This window comes from Leptonychotes weddellii, chromosome 4, assembly GCF_054177405.1.
Source record: "Leptonychotes weddellii isolate Sample4059 chromosome 4, ASM5417740v2, whole genome shotgun sequence".
NCBI classification, from domain to species: Eukaryota; Metazoa; Chordata; class Mammalia; order Carnivora; family Phocidae; genus Leptonychotes; species Leptonychotes weddellii.
The window spans coordinates 84,996,537-85,013,371 of NC_138372.1; the positions used below are offsets into that span (position 1 = coordinate 84,996,537).

At 43.9% G+C, this 16,835-nt stretch overlaps 1 protein-coding gene and 1 long non-coding RNA gene across 2 annotated transcripts in view; one reads left to right on the forward strand and one right to left on the reverse strand.

Moving 5' to 3' along the window:
* Positions 1-5,162: 5,162 nt before the first annotated feature.
* LAMTOR5 (late endosomal/lysosomal adaptor, MAPK and MTOR activator 5) lies at positions 5,163-9,995 on the reverse strand. Its single transcript, XM_006732839.3, has 4 exons — positions 9,834-9,995; positions 8,902-8,963; positions 6,164-6,281; positions 5,163-5,494 (listed from the first exon to the last, which is right to left on the reverse strand). The coding sequence occupies exons 1-4, from the start codon at positions 9,866-9,868 to the stop codon at positions 5,434-5,436; spliced, it is 276 nt and encodes a 91-aa protein (XP_006732902.3). The 5' UTR covers positions 9,869-9,995; the 3' UTR covers positions 5,163-5,433.
* LOC145720857 (uncharacterized) overlaps positions 9,941-16,835 on the forward strand; it is a 10,757-nt gene continuing 3,862 nt past the window's right edge. The window contains exons 1-2 of the long non-coding RNA XR_014144079.1: positions 9,941-10,363; positions 12,506-12,576. This is a non-coding gene — a long non-coding RNA (uncharacterized LOC145720857). The remainder of the gene's footprint in view (positions 10,364-12,505; positions 12,577-16,835) is intronic.

Sequence of the window (16,835 nt, forward strand, 5' to 3'; positions counted from 1 at the left end):
CTTCTCCCTCTCACTCTGCTGCTCCCCCTGCTTGTGCTCTCTCTCTGTCAAATAAATAAAAAAGAAAGAAAAGAAAAGAAATCCCCCTAATGAATAATAAATAAATCAGCAAATTGAAGATCATGTGGGTGGATGGGAGGGTCAGTCCGCCTCTTGATATCATTCAGGTTGCAACCCAGTTCTTTGAGGAATTAAAAACAACTGTACTGTCCTGACAAATCTCATCTTTACAAGAACAGAAATGTGGCTCTAGAAACGGTTCAAAGCACACTATCCATTTTACCATCCCCAAACGTCTCCTGTTCATCTCAAAAAACTTGCGGGGTACTATAAAACATCTGGATATAGGGAATAAAAATCCTTTTTGGTGGAATTTATATCTTTTCCCTGTGCCTTTGAGATGTAAATGTTCTACTTCCGTTCTCTAGGTACCCAGAGCCATTTCTTTGAAATGCAGACTTCAGGGAGGTAATTCTTTTTTTTTTTTTTTAATTTTTTTAAATTTTATTTTGTTACGTTAATCACCATACAATACATCATTAGTTTTTGATGTAGTGTTCAATGATTCATTGTTTGCGTATAACACCCAGTGCTCCATTCAATACATGCCCTCTTTAATATCCATCACCAGGCTAACCCATCTCCCCACACCCTTCCCTTCTAGAACCCTCAGTTTGTTTCTCAGAGTCCATAGTCTCTCATGGTTTGTCTCCCCCTCCGGTTTCCCCCCTTCACTTAATTCTTATCAGAAGGGACAAAAAGAACCTGGGGTTGGGGGTAGGGGCGCTGCTTGGAAACTAGGAGAAAGTTATATACTAAGTTAGGTTAAATGACGAATATTCATGAATATCTACATCATTTCCAAATAAGATAAAATACTAGAATACTAATTATTGAACTTAAGTTTATTTACTTTTGGCTTTTTATACAGAGTAACTAAGGATGTTTGAGTCTATCGGGAAGTATGTTTTGTGCCACACTGAGAAATTTGCTACGAGGAAGGACACACTACTAGAAATTATGAAATTTATAAATTTGCCAGTCCACGGAATACCAGTTTAACAGTCCACAATTGGTTGCTTCTCTGTTTTCATAAGAAATTCAGGACTCCATGGGTTAAGAATTCTAATTAATATATGTAATTAAAACTACTTAAAAATAGTAAGGGTGAAAGGAAACATCTGTATGAAAAGCAAGGAAGGAATGTCGAATGTGTTTTTTATTTTTATTTATGTGTAAATTTCTTGTAAAGTTTATTTGAATAATCTCTACACACAACATAGGGGCTCGAACTCACACCCCGAGATCAAGAGTTGCATGCTCCACCGACTGAGCCGGCCAGGCGCCCCTTATAATTTTTAATATACCTCAGTTTATTGTTTAGCACTATCCTGAAGGTGGGGTGTGGGGCCCCAGAACTTTGATCGCGGTGCTGCTCCTCTGGGAGCTCCTCAGGACATGCTAATTTTACAGAAAACGTACAACTCTCCCAGACTTGGGAGATGAGTTTCCTGGCTACGGATGGCAGTCTGCAGTAAGTTCTGCCTATTTATGTGACCTTTTGTGTATTGACTAATTTTACTTAGTAATCTAGAGTTGAAGCCCCATTTCCTTTTTTTAATTCTTGATCACATTAATTCCAAACACCTCCCGTGGAACGTATATACTTGTAGTTTTAATGAAGCCTTTCTTCTTGCGTTTTGGAAATGGTTAAGTTTTCTCGAAAATGACAGGGAAAATTCAGCCTTCTTATCCCATTTCCTTCCTCTGTCCCACCCTCCACATCAAAAAAGAAAATATAATGAAAAAGGCAACAGGAAATCGCCTTTCATCTCCCCAGCACCAACATTCTAGGTTTTGAACCAGAGTGTGTTTTTCTTGTTTTATCTGGAAAATCTGCACATATTTATGCATCCTCCTTTATAAAAAATAAGGGGTTTCTCAGGCTCTTAAAACCAAATTCTATAATACTTTTTGATGAAAGTGCCAGCAGAAGCAGAGCTGGGAAGATGCCCTGCAAGTGTTACAGATGGAAAGGATTAGGCAGTTGTGTGGTGCTGGTGCTAAGGATCCAACAGACCTTCAGCAGAGCGCAAAACCCTAAAGAGAGAAGGTGAAGGCTTTTCAGTTATTTGTAGTTACTAACAATGTTCCTAATTGTTAGTGTGTTGTACTTACATACTAACAAGCACTTTCGAGTAAACATCCGTGGGACTAATTTTTGGGGGTGCGTGTGTGGGGAGGACTTGTTGCTCCTATCTATGATTCTGATAGCAGGCTGAGCTGAGGCTAGGCTTTCTATCCATAGATAGCTCTGATGCTGAGGGCTGGAGGTCAGGTTCAAAGTGTGGCGGAACAGTCAGCCACTCTCGCGGGCTGGGAGGGATGCGCAATCCTCGGATGAACTGCTCCAAGCACCTACGACATACAGGGAGCGTTCAGGTGTGGTGCGAAACGCAGACTTGGTTAGGATCTCAACTCTGCTGTTTTTTAAGCCTGGAGACTCTGGACAGGTTACCCTGAGTCTGTTTTCAAATCTGTAAAATGTAGCTCGTACTACCTTGCAAGGTTTTTTGTGAGGACTAACAATATACAGAGATTGTAGGAGAAACAGAACCAGTAGGAGATCTATGTATATGCGCACACACACAATCCTACTTCAGCGGCATAGGATCATATACAATCTTACTTTGGCTGCAGCACTGTACAGACCAGAAAATCAGCCGTCTCCAACCCTGAGCTCTTTGCAGCACTCTTTCCATCGATAAATGTGGGTGCACCCTGCCCTACCTTGAAGGTTGTTATGAGGAATAAATGAGGACGTATGTTCGTTTATTAATTTCATTCAGTAAAGTTGCGTCCTTTGTGCCAGGCACTGTGCTAGACAGAGGGGCTACGTGTAGGCAGAGGGTGGTCTGAGATGTGGCATAAGGGGTGGGCAGGGACCGGATCTCCCAAGGCTTGGGAGACCACGGTAATTCAGGTTTTGTTCTACAGGCCTTGGGAGGTATAGCACTGTGCCCGCTACAAAGTGAGCACCTGATACATGTTTGTTCCTGAGCACCACCACCAGCATGTCCTGTTAGAAATTCAAGTTCCGGGCGCCTGGGTGGCTCAGTCCTTAAGCGTCTGCCTTCAGCTCAGATCATGATCCCAGGGTCCTGGGATCGAGCCCCCCATCGGGCTCCCTGCTCAGCGGGAAGCCTGCTTCTCCCTCTCCCACTCCCCCTGCTTGTGTTCCCCCTCTCGCTGTGTCTCTCTCTGTCAAATAGATAAATAAAATCTTAAAAAAAAAAAAAAAGAAATTCAAGTTTAACATATCTAATATCAAACCCAGACATCTTTGCTCTCTAATCCTTCCCTCTGAGTGCTTCTTTCCAAGGCACCTAGTTCTTCCTCTCTCTAGATTAGACAATTCAATTATCTCTAATTCTTCATTCTCTTTTGTTTCCTTTCTGCCAATTTGTTTTTTTAATTGTCTCTCATATTTGATCCTGAGCTAAGGACTTTATCTTGCTGAGCCTATTGCTTCCTCTCTGAAGTGGGGATAATACCTTGTAAGAGGATTAAATGAGCTAAATGCGTGTAAATTGTTTAGCATGTGTCTAGCATGTAGCAAAAACTTAAAAGATTGGCTCTTATCACTCAGGGTTAAGAATTGGAAATACATACTAAAAGGAAGTTTTTCTGCTTGAAAAAAAGTGACTTTGGTCTACCTCATCAGACTCATGTTTAAGCTCAAATTTGATGCTTATTTATTCCAAACTCCATTCTGCTAACAGGGTAAGGCCCAGGACTCTTAAAAAGTAGATATTCAAGTTCCTTGAGGTAGCTGCCCTACCTTCCAGCTTTTTCACCTCCTACCTCACAGGCCAAACTAAAGCAGTTAGTATTATATAAATAGTCCTCTTGGTTTATCACCAGTGTTTGCTGTTGCCACTCTCTCTGCCTGGAATATCCTAGGCCTTTCCACGAAATTCTCTTCTATTAGTTATATATGATTCTTCCTGGCAAGTATTCAGTGACTACTATGTCCTAGCACTGTTCTAAGTACTTGGAATACACTCGTGTGAATAAGACAAAGCACCTGCCCTCAAAACCTATGCAGAGGCAGGCAAGACAGGCAAATACCATATAACACACAAACATATTTTAATATATAAAACAAACATATATACCACATGTCAGGTATTGGTGAAGACAACATACATCCACATTCCTTCTATCAAAGTATGAACTCAAAGGCTGGAACCAGGTCTTATGCAAAATCTTTGTATCCTCTTATAGTATCTTATATTTGGAGATGCTTGATATTTTTGAATGAATAATATTCTGGAGATTTTTTTATACTGTCAAATATTAAATTGCTAAAGAGTAACAGGAGCTGCATTTGAATTCAACAAAATGAGGTCACCTGTACCTGCCTGTGCACCATTCCGCTGTTGAGAACTTACAGTTTACCTTTATAAGGTTAAAGAAAAGATAATGTTGTCTTATGTTCAAATGGTAGATTTTTTTTTCTGGCCAAACATGCGTATTTTTATAATGGTCTGACGTTCAAAGTACAAGCTCAGAGATGGGAGTCTTTTTTTTTTTTAGATTTTATTTACTTACTTGAGAGAGAGTGCAAGAGAGAGGGACAGCATGAACGGGGCGGGGGAGGGAAGGGCAGGGGGAGAGGGAGAGGCAGGCTTCCCACCAAGCAGGGAGCCCGATGCAGGGCTTGATCCCAGGACCCTGGGATCATGGCCAGAGCCGAAGGCAGACGCTTAACCGTCTGAGCCACCCAGGTGCCCCTGAGTTGGGGAGTCTAAAATCCAAATGGTTACTCTGCAAATCCCTTAGCCTTAATTACACAAATGCAAAATGGGACAACTAAGAGTACATACCGTATAGGGTTATCAGTGAGAATTCAAATGAGTTCCTGGTATATAGTAAGTACTTAATGATAATTAGCTTTATGTTATTATGGGGTGGGAATAGGCTTAATTTGTTTTCAATATCCATGGACACTTGTGTGAGAATGTCTGTAGTTCAGGAATCTTTGGAAAGAGAAGAGAGTAACTTGGAACAGAGACTTAAAAAAAAAATTACAATTTGATAATTGAAAAAAAAAAAAGAACATCTGATAAGAATTTAAAGAATCCAGAAGAGATCCAGGCTTTCCTCTGACCAGATTTATTGAGCATGAGAAAATTCTATGTACAAAGTGACCTGGACCTGGTGCTTCAAAACGTGATCCTTTCTTACTAATATTTGGATAAGTCAGTCCCTTGACTGTCAAAAAGCAGCTAACTCTAAAATTAACAGAAATGCGCCCAATACACACTAAATAAATGGCCTAACTCCTGGGACTTTCATAGTTCTACAAGATCATTTACACAGGTAGGACTGAGCCCCGACGGCAGGCTGCTGGAGAACTGATATGAGCGGTCAAGAGGCCATCTTGTGGACCGCCACGGTGATGCTGCCATGTTTCTGGATCATAATGTTCCTGGAAGGCAAAGCGGAAGATACTCAGTAAAATGCTGTAAGTGGGAGTCTGCTGAAGATTAAAGATGCTGTTTGGTTTAGGATACAACTAAAAAAATATTACTTACCATTTTTTTAATGTATGAAAGCAATATATGAACACAAGAAAACATTTGGGAAATACAGAAAAGTATAAAATATACAAATGAAATGAATCTATAATCCTACTGCTCAAAGACAGCCACTACTGTGTTTTGTTATCTGCATGGATACCATACATGCATTTTCTTTTCTCTTTGTACAAAACTGTGATCATACTGTGCACAGTTCTGTATTCTGCTTTCATCATTTACTATTATTCTGAGGATGCTCACTTGGAATATCTTTAGTATTTCTATTACTACAGAAGTAGTTTCTGTTCTTTGGTTGGTCTTCCCCTGTACTATTTATTACTTTCTTTTTCTTGATAGACTGATAGTCATGACAATTCTTACTCTTCATTTAAATAACTGTGGTCCTGAAAGTACATTAGCTTCAGAGATCAGTCTGTTTCCTCCTATGGTCCAAAGGGTGAAGAACCTCCCTCCAAGTTGTTTGAATGGAAATCGCTAATAACACAGGGCAGGCCCCACTCAACCTTCCCAGGAACTTTTCTAATTAAAAAAGAAAGGATCTGTCAACATCTACTCACCCATTATCTGATTCTAGACACACCACAGGAATATCAGTGGGGTCTGAGGTCAGCTTAGCTGCTTGCTGGGCTAGAACAGATATCACTCCAGCATGCTCATCTGACAGGGTCCCACGGCCTGGAAGACAGATGTAATCATGTCACCTGATTGTCCAAAAATGAGTACTGAGCTATAGTAGTATCTCTCATTGATTTATTCACAAAAAGAAGGCTCAGTTCATGGTCTTTTAGGTTAGGTACTGACATGAAATGATTTTATCCTGCTACTAAGCTGGTTACATAAACGAGAAAGCCAGACAACAGTTCTTAAATCAATAAAGCGTCAGGAGACACTCAATTTTCAATCACTCTCATCACACTCTCTAAACACCTTCTCACACATATAAGGAAGCTCTAGTTCAAGTCAATCTCAAAGCCATAAATTCCTTTTACCGGAAGCTTAGTGAAACCAACAAGACACTCAGAGGTGAAGTTGACAAAAAGCAGTCAGTAAGGGCAAGAGACTTGTGAAACTAATTAATTCCTCATGGGAAATCTGATTTCCTTTTAGTGAGCTCAACCTCAAAGGATACAAAAGTCTTTACTCAGGAGTTCAGCTGTAAAATCACTTTGACAGTATACGTGAATATTCTGTGAGCAGTTATTTCAACTAGAATAAGCTGGGTGTTTTCAAATACAAACTTAACTGGCTTTTGTTAATGTCTGTTTTAGCCTGTGGATAATAACTAAATCTTGGGTGCCCAAAACAAAAGGTAATTACTAAGTTTACACTATATTTCCACATATAAAGGCAGCATAAGCTCGCCTGCCTGGAACTGTGGCAGGTAACAGACACACCAGTACGGCAGAGTCTGTGGATTTACTACGGTTACATAAAATGGTAACTGGACAGACCGTGCAGTCTTTTGGGCCTTGAAGGTTTCTGGAAGGAGCTTATTTCATTTTAGATTTCCACACCTGAATTTCAGGCTTTCCATCAACCAGCAGCTCAAGTAAATCTGCCTTTTTTCTCCCAACTAAATGATTTGTGTAAAATCTGAGTTACACAGATTACCTCTTTCAGTTACCCTCCCAGCAGAAATTCAGAGCTTTAAAATTCCTGCAGTAAAGAGGAGCAAGGAGGTAGGAGTCCTTGGTTTATGAGTTCTGACATGAATTAGCTGCATGCTTTAGTTACTTACCTTTCAGGATTTATCTCCTCATCTGTAATGCTTACCATTTATTGAGCATCATGTCTGGGTTCTGGGCTGAGTGTTTCACACACAGTACATAATCTTACAGCACCGTGACTAGGAGGTTTTGGAGCCTAACTGAAATCCTAGCTCAACCCTAGCTCTATGACCTGGGGCAAGTCACTCAACCTCAATTTCTTCATCTGCCTCACAGGGTTGTTACAAGGATTAAATGACCTAGAGTTTGGGTAAAGCACTTAGAATGGTGCTTCGCACATAGTTGGTGCTCAATAAATGCAATTCTATAATTACTATCGTTATTAAACAACAACCCAGTACGGAGATCCTGGGTTGGCATGGCCTTGGCAGCTCGTGTCCTTTCCACCCATGTCAGCCAAGTGCCCTAGACCTTTGCTGCCCAACACCCCTTTGCTGGCCAAGGCCTGGCTGCTCAGCACCACCCTGTGCCCCACGGAGGCCCGCACGAGGGCCGCGCCTGCGCACGCGGCCTCGGTGCTCAAGCAGGGTCCGGGCAGTTACACAGGCGGGCTGCCTGTATGGTGGTGCGCCTCCTCTGATGTGAGAGGGAATCAAGGACCATATTCTTTACCAAAAAAAAAAAAGGTCTTAAAACTCAATGACAAGATTGACCCAGAAAAGCTCTAGGTAAATTCCCATTTGATGAAAGACCAAATGGCTTAAACAGTTTGGACCAAGTGGAGATTATTATCTTGGCCATGGAGGACGACTCTGGGTTTGAAATTCCTGATACAGATATGGAGAAGTTAATGTGTCCACAAGAAATTGTATATTACATTGCAGATAAGAAGGATGTATATGAATAAAATGTCAGACCCCCTTTTTTCACTTAGAGAAGACAAGGAAGATACTGGTGAGCGTCTGGAAGTGACAATGTGTTTTGGCATTATTGCTGACTTTGACAGAGTCATTCTGTTTAGACTTGTATTTAAATTGTCTAAGAGTTTTTGCCCTTTGAAAATAAATCTATACAGCCAACCAACTAACCAACCAACAAAAACAACCCAGTAGAGAAACTAAGGCTTAGAAAGGCTATTTTTGGTCTAAGGTCACACTATTAGCAAAGGAAGAGCAGGGGGCTGAACCCAAGTGTGTTCAGCTCTGAAGCTCCCATTTCTACCGCCTACTCTCTTACTGTTAGGTGTAGTTGGACTACAAAATAGCACTGTCTATTTTGCTGGGTTATTGTGAAAATTAGAGATAAAGTACACAAACCCTTGCAGTCTGCACACATTCAACAAATGGTACCTGATGTCATTATCTCAACTCCTTGCTAGACCCAATTTAAAATAATTCAAATACTATTTTAGTAGAAACAATTTTGTACTGTTAGAACTGCAAGGACCACTTCTACCTTCATAAATACCAACTGAAAAGTTTCAATTTTGGAGATAAACTCTACTCTCACAAAAGTACCCAGAAAGGGGCAGGATAACAGGAAGTACAAACTAGAGAACAGCACACTAGGCTCCCGGTCAATATCAAGTGCTTTGCAATCCACCAAAGAGTTGATCGTGAGATACTTACAGCCCAGATTCAGTCCTTGTGAATCTGTGCACAGGACTCCAACAATGGATGGATTCTTCATTCTAATTCCAGGAGCACCAGAGGAATGACGCAGATGATGTCAGAAAATGAATTTAAATAATTATAACAACACATATACGTTTTTCTATGTACCAGGCATTGTCGCGCTTTAAACCAGTGTTTCTTTTTTCATTATCACCCCCGCTGAGAAAAATTAAATTACAATGAAGTAATTTAAATTTAATAGTTAAACCAATTTATATCTGATGGGAGAAAAGACTGGGTCAGGTACTGGTGAGCTTTGGAGGGCACAAATATGGCAATATTAATATTTTGTCGCCATTGTTAAAGATGCGGAAAAAACTAACACGGGTTGCCTCCAGGAGGGGAAGTGGGAGAAACTGAGCGGCATTGGTGGGAGGGAGCTGTTTCCCTGTGCGCCTTCTTATACTTTCAATTTTATACTTTAGGTGGATATTACCTGTTCAAAAATTTAAGAGATGTCTTTCATTTCCTTAAGCACCAAGTAACTGGCTACACACGCGAGGACAGACGTGTGTGCTTATGTTTACATTGCAGGGCTCGCTTTGCACACCTGGTACAACCTTCCCCCAAATTAACCCATTTCCTAAAACTCCCGAAGAATGACCCTGCCATACAGACGACTGCAACACGACGGGCGGTTTTGGCCTTGGCCTTGGGCTGCGGAGACTAGCTCCCGGAAGAGGGTGCGGAGCCCCGGCGGATTGCGGGATTTTAATTCCGGGTTACCCCCTGCACCCCGCGGCCGCGGGACAGCGTTCGCCGCCTCACCCCCCCCCCCCCGCCCCCGCTTCCCTGACCCGAGGGTCGCGCGGCGTCCCCAGCACGCCCGGCCGGCACTCGCAGCGCGCGCCTGTGTCCCGCTCAAGTCCCCGCGCCGCGCTACTCACGTATCCTCCAAGTGCTGCTCCAAGGTGGCCTCCATCCCGCCCGTCCTCCGCCGGGCCCCGGATCCCGCAGCTCTCGTCGCCTCCTTCTCCGCCCCAGGCCCGGAGCGCGTCTCGCTCACATGACTCGAGCCGGGCGCAGAGGGGGACGGCGCCTCCAAAGGGACAAACTTCGCCGGGCGACCTCCGCGTTGTGTTTGGACGAGATCGTGCCGCCGCCGCCGCCCGGAGCCGCAACCGGGCGGCGCGAGTAATTCTCGCGGGGGGGAGAGGTGTGCAGCGGAGCTGCAGGGCCTCGGTTCCGGCCTGGCACTGTGTCTCATTGATGTCAACCTTTGGATTCCCATTCAGCCGATTCCGAGACCTTCAGACCAGACCTTGTGTGCGTTTTGCAATAACCGGGCGGGTCAGACAGGGTCAGATCCAGGCGGTGCGGCAGGGACAGAGAGCGACGCAGGACCCTGGTGCAGGGCTGCACAGGCGTGTAGGGGAGGTGACATGCACGCAGGGGCCTGAGGACCACCTGGAACACGGTGAAAACCCCAAGCTAGATATTGGGAAGTGTAGGGATTTTAACGAAGACCTTGGTTCTTGCTTTGGCGAGGGCGCAGGAAAAGTTTGGGGAAGAAGGTGTCCCCTGCAAAGAAGACTGGGTAGGACTACTTAAAAATAACTTTAAAAGAGCAGTTGTGAAATAAGGAGAGAAAGCCACCCACAGTCTGTCCAGAGAGGATTTAAAATCCCTTGGAGAGAGGCACCTGGGTGGCTCAGTCAGTTCAGTGTCAGACTTCCGCTGGGGTCATGATCTTGGGGTCCTGGGAGCCAGCCTCACGTTGGGCTCCCCGCTCACTGGGGAGTCTGCTTGTCCCTGTCCCTCTCCCTCTGCCCGTTCCCCGCTCATGCTCTCTCTCTCAAATAAATTAATAAAATCTTAAAAAAACAAAAACAAAAAAAACCACTTGGAGAATATCCTTTCAGCCCATTGCCTGCAAATGTATGCTTTTATTTATTTTTTTCTTTTTTAGGCAAAATTGACACATAATGGACATGCATTTCTGTAGCTGGCCTTTTCCACAGAACTTAGCATAAATGTCTTTCCATGTCAATAAGTATTCATTTGCATCCCTTGTGGTAGTTACAAAATATTCCATAATATAGTTGTACCATAAATGACTTAATTAATCCCTTATTAATATCCAGTTAGTTGGTTTTTGGTTTAGAGGCGGGGGGGGGGGTATTACAAATGCTGGGTGAATATCTCTGTAGCTAAATATTTGTGCACGCTAACATTTTTTTTATGATAAATTACTAGAATGGAATTACTGGGTCAAAGGATATGTCCCTAGCTGTGATAGTGAAACTTGCAGCTTCCTTAAAATTCTGGTCTTGAATGTTGTAATTCAGGAGTTTTGGACTTCTGCCTAGAAAAACTATTTATGTTAGCATAGTATGGACCATTTAAATTTTAGAAAAAGCAGCTTAAAACTACCTTTAAAAGTCGGCTTCCCTCCGAAGTTCTGCGGGACGAAGCGTGACTCTGCGGTAGCGCCCCCTATGTGTTGTCAAGCTTAACTGGACTAGGGCTTCTCAGCTCCCGCTTTGTAAGCTCCCGGGCCAGGCCATCCTAGAGAACTATAACTTGAGCCATATTTGTAGTTTTGAATAATCTAGCCACACTAAAAAAAGTAAAACAGGTGAAATTAATTTTAATGATATATTTTTTTTATCCAACTAATGTGTCCAAAATACTGTTATTTCAACATGCAATCAATTTGAAAATACTAATGAGATATTTTACATTTTCTGCCCCCGCACTAAGTCTTCAAAATCCGGTGCATATTTTTCACAGCACATTTCAATTCAGCCTGGCCACACTTCAAGTGTTCAATAGCCACGTGTGGCTATGGGCTGCCATGTTGGCTAATGCAGCTCCCGGGTATCTCTGATTATCTCAAAGCCAGATTGATGATTCAAAGTGTTCTCAGAAAAGCTGGTGATTGCTTTTCAGGCTATAGGAAAGGCCTCTCAAGGGAAAATGAGCAAGTAGGAAGAGGATGACCGCTGGCCCACGCGTCCTTGCCACACCGGAGGCAGGAGGGCAGACTACTCCATACTACCCCTCTTTCTCTGCCCTGTTGCTGTTTGCCCCTACGAGGTGGCATGTGTATAGGCTGGGGAGGTGCAGGGGGTTGGTGAGACGGTTGGAGGAGTGCTTGACCCCACACTGTTTTCTACTTTCATGAGTTGGTGGGGGGTATTGACGATTCTTTTTCTCAATTTTGAGTGCTGATATCCGTTTCTAGGGTAGCAGGAAAAGTCCCACATTCAAGTACTTGCCTCATTGCATTGTAATTCTTTATATGTTTACTTTTTTCAAAGATAAGTATCTCCTCCATTTCTGCATCCTGAGCATTGTGGAATGCAATGAGGATTCAATATTTATTGAAGAATCTTGCTGGGTCTTTTGGGAAAGGAACTCTCTGTCGTGTTAAGAACCTTTAAGTCGTGGGGCACGTGGCTGGCTCAGTTGGAGGAGTGTACGACTCTTGATCTTGGGGCTGTGAGTTCGAGCCCCACGTTGGGTGTAGAGATTACTTAAAAAAAGAAGAAAAAGCTTTAAGTCCCAAACTTTTGCCACATTTATCCTCTTCTTTCTCCTCTTCTCCATAAACAAGCTCTTGGAAAATGGAAGTCCCAGGAGAGTCCAGCAGAGAATGGCCCACATGTCTTGACTGGGAAGTTGGAGGTGAGAAGCATGGTTGGGGGAACCAGACCTTCTAGGTCCTCTCTCTGCTGTTGGCCCCAAAGACCCTAGCTCCTCTTCCTTGGCCTATCAGGAGCAGAATCCTCCTGGGGGGTCCACTGAAGAAGCGCAGCTCGGGTAGAGGGTCTAGTTCTCCCTTGGGTGCCCAGGGCCTGCTACCCCAGGGCCAGCCCTGTTGGTCACTTTGTCAAGTGCTCAATGTCCCATGGAATGAGTCTGAAACTTCTCCCTTGGGTGCCCAGGGCCTGCTACCCCAGGGCCAGCCCTGTTGGTCACTTTGTCAAGTGCTCAATGTCCCATGGAATGAGTCTGAAACCTGGCTGGGGAATGGGCCCTCTTAAGCCACTAGGGAGCACCACGGCCATGGAAAACCCTGCTCAGGCTAGAGGATTCCAGGTGAAGGAAAGGGATCCATGGATCTGCTGAGCTGGTACAGCTTAGTGAGGGCAGCATTAGGCTTTTGAGTCAGACAGAGGCAGAATTCTTGACCACCACCTACCTGTGTGACCTCTGAGCTTCAGGGGCTCCTCTGTGATTTGACCGTACCTTGACCTGCCTCCTGAGGTTGTGGGGACGATTATACGAGATGCTTTACCTCAGAGGAACTGGTACACTGTGGGAGTCAGTAAATCAGCTCTGCTAAATCTGAGCAAAAAGTCCTCAAATTGTTTACACTCTAGGTGAGGACACGCATGAGAAAATAAGGAACAGTTCAATGAAGGTCAGAGCCAAACGCTGAGGCATACCTCCAGGAGTCTAGTTCATGGGGGAGGGAGGTCGAGGGCTGGATTTATACAGCTACTCCGCAGAGCTGTGTTAAATGCCCTAATTAAATATGGTTTTTTAAAAGATTTTATTTATTTATTTGACAGAGAGAGATAGAGAGCGAGAGCACATGCATGGGGAGTTGCAGGCAGAGGGAGAGGGAGAAGCAGGATCCTCCTCACTGAGCAGGGAGCCCGATGCAGGGCTCGATCCCAGGACCCCAGGATCGTGACCTGAGATGAAGGCAGATGCTTAACGTTTAACCGACTGAGCCATTCAGGTGCCCCTGAATATGGTTTATGACACTTTTGTATGGTATAAAAATTATAAAACACAGTGAGAGGAAAAATCACTTGAAATCCTAGCCCTAACCCGAATGACACGAATGTGAATGAGCTAAATAGAATGGGACAGGATTTGGGTAAGGTGGAGCCGGGAAAAGGCATATCACAAGGGTCACCAGAGTGTTGGTGCTAAAGCATCTCACTCCATGGGAGCCACTGGATGGGACACTGGGTCCCTGCCTTCTGACAATGGACGTCACTGGAGAGCTGAGTCCGAGATCCAAAGCCTGACCGCAGTAATAATACCATTCACGGTTCACGTGCATGAGTGACAACTGTGTTCCGGGCAATCCACGGGCCTTATTAATCCTCACAGCCTTTTTTGGTTTTTGTTTTATTTCGTTTTTAGTAGAATATTTATGTTCTGTATTTTTTAAAGTTTTTTTTTTTTTTTTTTTTAAATTCCAGTATAGTTAACACACAGTATAATATTAGTTTCAGGTGTACAATACAGTGAGTCAATACTTCCATACAGCACCCGGTGCTCATTACAACAAGAGGTCTCCTCAGTCCCCATCACCTATTTAACCCATCCGTTCACCCACCTCCCCTCTGGTAAGCATCAGATTGTTCTCTATAGTTAGGTCTCTTTCTTGGTTTCTCTTTGTCTCTCTCTTATTTTTTTTCCCCTTTGCTTGTTATGTTTCTTCAATTCCACATATGAATGAAATCATATGGTACTTGTCTTTCTCTGACTTATTTTGCTTAGCATAATACTCTGGCTCCATCCACATCCTTGCAAATGGCAAGATTTCCTTCTTTTTGTGGCTGAGTGATATTCCATTGTCCAGTCCTCACAACTTTTTGAAGTAGCTCCTATCACTCTCCCCATTTCCCAGTTAAAACCCCTGAGGCTCAGAAGGTCAGTGCTTGCTCAGGATCACCCTAGTTGTAAGTGGTGGAGCCTCACCATGGACTTCCCTACTACATGGCCTCAATTTCTCTCACTTCGTCAGCAACACGATCCTGGAAAGGTAAGAGGGCTTTGGAGGCCCCATCCAGATCTCCTGCTCTCTGGAGAAGAGATCTGAGGCTCAGAGAGGGGAAGTGGCTAATTTAGAACTTGAACTTCAGACTCTTCACCTTCCACCCAGGGCTCTAACTATATTGTGCTGCTGGAGGCTGTTTTAGACCTTTCTTTTTTTTTTTTTTTTAAAGATTTTATTTATTTATTTATAGGACAGAGAGAGACACAGCGAGAGAGGGAACACAAGCAGGGGAAGTGGGAGAGGGAGAAGCAGGCTTCCCGCCGAGCAGGGAGCCCGATGTGGGGCTCGATCCCAGGACCCTGGGATCATGACCTGAGCTGAAGGCAGACGCTTAACACTTGAGCCACCTAGGCGCCCCTAGACCTTTCTTTAAAACAACTTCAGAGACGTTCATTGTTACAGGTTGAATTGTGTCTCCCTAAAATTCATGTGGTAAAGTCCTAGCTCCCAGTACTTCAGAATGTGACCTTATTGGAAATAGGGCCTTTTCAATGATAATCCTTCAAATCAGGTCATTACAGTGGGCCCTAATCCCATGTGATGGGTGTCTTTAAAAAGAGGGAATTTGGACACAGAGACATTCCCAGAAGGGACAGTGATACAGGGAGATAAAGGGAGAAGACTGCCAGCTGCAAGCCAAAAGAGGGGCCTGGAACAGATCCCTTCCTCACAGCCGTCAAAAGGAACCAACACTGCCGACGCTTTGATTTTGGACAGCTGGTCACCAGAACTGTGAGACAATAAATTTCTGTTGTTTAAGCCCCTCAGTTTGTGGTACTTTGTTATGACAGCCCAGGGAAACCACTATACTCGTATATCCAGAAAGTCTATAAGTCAAAGTCAATATCTGTGATAGCAGATATTTGGCAGCCCTTAATGGAAACACTGGTTGAGAAGATCGCCTTACCAGAGGCAAAAGGATAGAGCAGATAATCTTTCCATCTTGCTCCCAATCTTGATACTTGGCTAACTATTTTCCTTACATTGGACATTGGCCAACAGTGGTGGCATGACCCCCTGGCTGTGACCTTCTTGAGTCTGTTTTATATCCCTGAGCTTGGCCTACAGAAGGTGCTCAATAAGTGTGTGTAGAGGGAATGAGCACGAGAATAGGCTCCTGGCCATTCCAACCCAAGCCTCTCCAAACAGCGAGTTGGGCAGGGGGTAGGGTATGGACTGTCTGTGGACAGAAGTTGAAATTGGGCACTGTCTCCCAAAGTGTCCAGCTGAGTCCCAATCCTGGAAGACACAAGCAAAATATATTTTAGATGACTCAGGGTGGGCTAGAGAAGTTCCAGCTTAGAAAGCTATTTTCCTGCTGCTTTTGCTATTGAGGATAAATTTTGCTAATAATTAATTTTGCTATTGAGGATAAATGAGATGCAGACTTCCATATCCAAGCCTTCATTAGATGCCCAGTTAATGCCGCCATGACAAATGGGAATGAAGCCCTTATGAATAAAAAAAAGATCAACGCAGTATAAAAAATCGTCGACCAGAGAAAAGAAAATTTAGAGGAGCTGATAAAATATCTTATCCTTAATTCGACCGTCTGTACCACACATCAAATCAGCCTTAATGTCAAGATTGATCGACCTTGGAATAGTGTAAATGAAATAAGAACTTGAAAACGAACAGAAAAGAAATTACCTGTGTTGAAATGTATTTGCAGTGCAGGCCTGCGCGCTGAGGCTTTTAGCCCAACGCCGGCCTCTAACTTCTTCGGCTACATATCACTGTCTACCTGATGTGCATCCCCTTCGCCCCAGGTGGGTTTCAGAGAACATGCTTGTGGGCGAACGGTACGTCCCATGGTCAGTAATCTTGTGAAAAAACCCTTTCCTGGACAGTGTCTTTACTTCCCCATCTGCGAACCTGGTGAGGTGGTGCTGGTCCTTATTTCAGGGAAGAGCATGTTGTGAAGAGGAGATGACCTGCCTTGTTCCTCCTGTTCCGCCCAGGAGAGCAGAGTGAGAAGCTTTTCTCTTGCCACTGGCTGTGGCATCCACATGTGGCTTCCAGCGCTTAGCTACTCTCTCGGCATTTAATTACCCTTTTGAAAGACCTTGGACAAGTCTTCTCATGCCTTGATGTCCCCATTCTTCCCCACAATCCGTGAAGATAAGAAGAGCACCTGCCTCGG